The 5,391-nt window shown below is 38.9% G+C and overlaps 1 protein-coding gene across 1 annotated transcript; it reads right to left on the bottom strand.

Annotated features, from left to right (window-relative positions):
- Positions 1 to 311: 311 nt before the first annotated feature.
- LOC104943631 (SRSF protein kinase 3-like) lies at positions 312 to 4,384 on the bottom strand (the record flags this gene model as incomplete). Its single annotated transcript, XM_010769084.1, has 6 exons — positions 4,288 to 4,384; positions 3,932 to 4,019; positions 3,607 to 3,713; positions 1,656 to 1,818; positions 1,205 to 1,281; positions 312 to 437 (listed from the first exon to the last, which is right to left on the bottom strand). Coding segments are annotated over exons 3-6 (471 nt in total), but the record flags the coding sequence as incomplete, so codon positions are not given.
- Between the last annotated feature and the right edge of the window lie 1,007 nt (positions 4,385 to 5,391).

Raw genomic sequence — 5,391 nt, 5'->3', positions numbered from 1 at the left:
CATTTATTTGATAGCATTTTTAAATTACACATCTTTAAGACATTAAGCCTTCGTTTGATTCTTATTGTGGCGCAAATTGCTATAGCGAATGCCATTTAAGGTGGTGAAAAGACATACGAATGAATCACCTTGAGTAACTGGAGGGACATTTGGTAAAAGCTTTGTTGAAACTCACAGAACTTTATTATAACTGTAGTCAAAGATACAGTTTTGTTACATTTCAGGAGAAATCCATATACAATGATTCCCGCCATTATTTCCATTTGATGAAATGATCTCAAACTGTATTTTACGCAGTGTAAACACCATACAGTGTGCTTTTCACTCACCATGCAGGCAACACTCCAGATGTCAGCGGACGGGCCGTACTCAGATCCCAGTAAAACCTCCAGTGAGCGGTACTGACGGGTCTGAATCTCCTCACAGAAATGTTTGTACTTCACCAAGAAAGAGAGGGACAGACATAAAGATCACAATTATATTGTACACCCTCATGTACTATAAATTATTCTTAATAAAATAAATCTAGCTTAATTGGAATAAACAAGGCCATCATTAATATTAAGTAAATGCTACAATGCAAATCTTACTATGCAAATCTTTCAATGATAATATGTGAGCATTATTTGTGCACCAATCAGAATTAACTTGAGTGCATATGAAAATGTGATGACAGTCACAGGGTTGTTTGCCTATCTTAGTTTCACATCAAGCAGTTATGGTGTTTCCTTAGCAAACAAATGTAGCATCCCCCAGGTATTGATGTGTCAGACTTTAAAATGGATGTATGTAAAGTTAATCAAGCAACTATCTTCTTATTATAGACACATGAATTTCCAAACATTTGGTCTACCTACGCTGTAAAATGTATTATCTCTTTGATTTACACACGGTATCTATTGCACATCTGTCCGTCCTGGGAGAGGGATCCCTCCTCTGTTGCTCTCCCTGAGGTTTCTCCCATGTTCCCCTTTAAACTGTGGGTTTTCTCTGGTTTTTCCTTGTACGATGTGAGGGTCTAAGGACAGAGGGTGTTGTTTTCCCATACTGTTATTCTGCACAAACTGTGCTGTTGTATTTGTTGTAAAGTGTCCTTATTGCAAAGTATTTTTACTGTATGTACAGCACTTTGGCTTGACCAAAAATCGTTTTAAAAATGTGTTATATAAATAAAACTTGATTTGATTTGATTTGAACTACTGACCACCCAGCAGGAGCTTCCTAGGTCTGCAATCTTCACTGTAAAGTCCTTTAAACTGTCAGAGTTAATCTGCCCTTTCTCTGAAAGAAACAACAAGAAATAATGTATTAGCATCTTAGTAAAAAATGATATCTGATAATAAGACAGTTTCTCCATGTCTGATATTTGAGATTGTATGCATTTTGCATCTTAAGTTATGAAGAATAATTTGTTTTCTTCCTGTGTTATTTTAGACATCAGTACAACACACTAATATTTACAATATACGTTTAAAGAGCAGAAGATATATTTGAAACCAGACATTTGCACAGAAATAGGCTAAGAGTTCATCTGATTTATACTCAAATGTGATGAACCCTGCATAGCAGCTCAGACAGCTCAGCTGGTATCCGTCCAGCTTCAAGACTTCACTCAAACAATCTCCAGCATCTGTAGCAATAAAAAAAAAAAGTGCCTGTGGACTTGGCCTCTTTCCCATTGAGCACAGAGGGCGAGCTGCTCTCCCCTGTTGGTTCTTTGTGGGACTGCTCCTCCATACACAGCAGGATGTTCTCAGGCTTGATGTCTGTGTGGATGATTTTACACTGTGTGTGAAGATGTTCCAGGCCCTGCAGAATCTAGAGAGAAAGAAACAGCAAAACAGAGACATTGGGTAATCTAAACACATATTTATCCTCTGCCTTCAATTGTGCAGACCCACAGTGTGTTGAAATGTAAACGTAAGTGGTATACACAAAAAATCTCAAAAGGTTGACATTATCAATATACTTTACTTCAGTAGAGGCAATTGTTGATAAGATGGGTCTAGCTACTATCCTGTTAAGCCCCAAGCCTGTTTTTCAGGTCTCAGGCTCGAAAATGACATTCCCAGAACAAATGACCATATCTTCCCTTCTAAAAAGGGGAAAAGGAATAATCTTTTTTCTCAAAGTAATGATAAACCTGTGAGTTGGATGTAGAGAAGTCAGAATCAATATAGATGTTTTTTTATTTTAAAGAAAATTCAGATTGAACATAGTAAAAAACTATAAATTATAGTGTCCGTCCAAAAATAATTTTGTACTTATTGTGAAAACTACCCTTGGATGATGGGTTAGTAGACTAAAAGCTTTAGGAATCCAAAGTACAACATATAATAAGTACCCTGTATCAAGATTGATGCAAAATAAGTGACATTTGACCTTTTTAGAGAGGTTTAGCAAAATAAACTCCACCTCTGGAGTGATTTGGGTGGAAATGGGCGTTGTTGCCGTTTCTCTGGAACCCATTGGTCAATTTTGATGATTGGCATCTCTTTTGAACCGTTAGAGCCAATATAATTGAAGGGACATTTCCACATACACACCAACGTTACCATTGAGAACATGGGGGCTATGCGCACGCAGTTTGCCAAAGCTAAAGCAATTTTACGCTTCTGAAATCTGAAAACTAGGTTTGATTGTTCATGGATTATCAGAAATAATTTCAAAGTGACACAGACACATTGGATTAACCTATGGATTAACCTTCAGTAGTGTTTTTATCGTATAAATGCCATTGAACACAACTTTTGATCAGACAACAACAGAGGTAAGACATACTGCCGTGTTTGCTACCTACTGTAATGCCACGTGTTGTGATGTCTGTTTTAGTTTCTAATGTCACGAGTTCTGATCATGGAGTGATGATATAGATACCCATCGATTCTGTGTATTCTCACGATGCTAATTGATGGATTGGATGTGCAGTTACGATAAGTAATAAGAGTGTTATACCTTGAGTTCTGTGCTAACGGCGTTAGCATTTTTTCGCTCATTCAGAGGCTCAGCGTTAGCCTTGTGTTTTTTTAATGAGCTGAGTTTCTTCCCGTTACATGGACATGAACCATTCATAGTTTATTCAATCTTAAGATGCCCTCAGGCACCGTTGCCTGCAGATGTTGTGGTTTCGGACCCGCCGAAGGGTCCGTGGGGCTTAAGAGGCTAAGTACAAACGGCATGTAGAGAGCACCAAATCAATGGCTTCGGGACTTCTCGGTTAACGTTTCTGTCAACAACATTATAAGCAACATTTATGTTTCCAACGTTTCCACAGATGGATTCCTGACTATTTGGGCTGACAAGGTGGTGAAACTGTCACAAAACATAATTTTCTCCTGGGATTAAGAAAATATTTTGATTGACTGATTGATCCAAGTCAATTCTGACATTGAAGGCAAAATAGTTTTCTCTGTCTAAATGTGAGTACTGAATTTCACTGAATTTCTTAAAATCGTATCCTTGGAAAGAGTTTTACAAAATATCTAATTCTTAAGGTTTCCTAAACAATGTTGGTTACAGTACATGAGAAATACTGTAGAAGAGGCAACGTTTAGAAAATACCTGTGTCAATGTATACTAATCTTAGTTTTCTGAGGTTTTCTTTACCTGGGTCAGTATTTGTTTGACAGAACACTGCGCCAGTCCAGGATTCCCAAAACAGAGCTGCCAGCTCCTCAGGTCGGGCCCCAACAGCTCCAGCACCAGACACATGTCTGACCACCAGACATTAAGGTCCGTTTTACAGGTCTGCAGACTATTCACTAGGCATTAAGTGTATGACACAATGCTAAACGGTCTGTCTCTGAAAACAATGCTCTGGTAGAGATTGCACAGATGTGTTCAATATATAAAATAAAGTTGATATTGACAGTCTGACCAGCACATGAAAACTCTTCCGATCTGGCTTATGCCCAGTCTGTAAAAAGGATACGGACCCCGTTGACCCCGGCCAGCTTGAACTCATCGAGCAACTGAACGATCCTTTGACTAGAGGGGCGACGGCTCGTAGGACCGGTTGCCTGATTAAAGAGAGAAGGGAAGGAGCTTTACAAGTAAGACTAAAAAAGCAGACAATAGATAAGACATAAAGAAGAAAACGATGAAAGGGCATTACAAATTTTGGACATTGCAATTTAGCATTGGTGAGGGTATTGTCGGGTGGAAAGGGATATAGTTGACAAGGGTATACAACAATTGTAAAGCCAAGTGCTTGGACAAATAGTAAGATAAATAGCATTTGACAGAAAGGGTAGGACATGTTAGACAGTAGGAACAGCAGTCACTGACGCATCGTAGGAGAGCCAGTTCATCCTGTCCTGCCTGGGTGAAACCAGCTCCGCTCTTCAGGACCTTCACAGCAACGCTCCGACCCAGCCTGCTAACACAGACATTACATCAGATCTGCCCTGGGACAGGAGAGCTGCTGAATCCACAGAATAATGTATTTGTAATCATCATAAGAACAAAGTGAAAGAAACGGGAATGTACAAAAACTATTAGAGGGGGCTGGGTGGTTAAAAACAAAATGTGGTAAAATATATTTACGTTCAATTTTTTGTATGGTTGGTTATTTCGATGTTGTTCTAACTTTAATTATATCTTATTGTGCTCATTCCTCAGTTATAATCATTAATCATTCTCATGATTAATGGTAGGAACGTGCAGGTGTTTGTGTTCTTAGATTTGCTTATAACAATATTTCTCCATCCCTTCAGAGCATCGTTGAAGACCCTCAGTCCAACTTTTAATTACTTTTGTAGTTATTGTGGGTCATTGAAATCATTTCCAATTTTAACAAATAATTATATATTGCATATATTACATTAGGTATACATTTTATTTTAATAAAAGCAAAACTAGCATATTGCACACAGGAAGCTATTTAACTAGGTAACTTTGCACCCAAAGCTTCCCTTTTTTTTTATTATTTGTAGTAAATGTGGTATTATCAGGTCATAAAGCCTTATTAATGTTGTTGTAAGTGTGATGATTCTGTTTAGTTTTGGTTTTGTTGTGTGCTTTTTTTTTGTTTTCTTCCTCCCTCCTCTGTTTTCCACTGCAGGGCTGGTGTGTGACAGGGAGTTGGCTGGCTCCTCCCAGCAGCAGACGAGGCACACCTGTTTTCACTCACCTCTTCACCTGTTGACATAAAAGCCTGTTCCTCATGCCACTTCCCTGCCAGGTCATTCCTTTGTGTTCAACCCTCCGGTATGTCTCGCTGCTCTCCTCGTCCCTGTGATCTCTTCGCCTGAATTTGTGCCTCCTGTCCCTGACGTCTCCGTGCCAGCAAGCTTCCTGACTCCACTGCCGTTTACTGTGCCTCTGCTTAAAATAAACTTTTTTTTTTTGACCATCTCTCTCTAAGTCTTTTGCTTTGGGGTCCAATATCTC

The sequence above is a fragment of the Notothenia coriiceps genome, unplaced genomic scaffold (genome assembly GCF_000735185.1).
Source record: "Notothenia coriiceps isolate Sejong01 unplaced genomic scaffold, NC01 NC01_scaffold00006388, whole genome shotgun sequence".
NCBI classification, from domain to species: Eukaryota; Metazoa; Chordata; class Actinopteri; order Perciformes; family Nototheniidae; genus Notothenia; species Notothenia coriiceps.
Note: the sequence above shows the minus strand (reverse complement) of the source record. Positions and strands in the feature narration are given on the sequence as shown.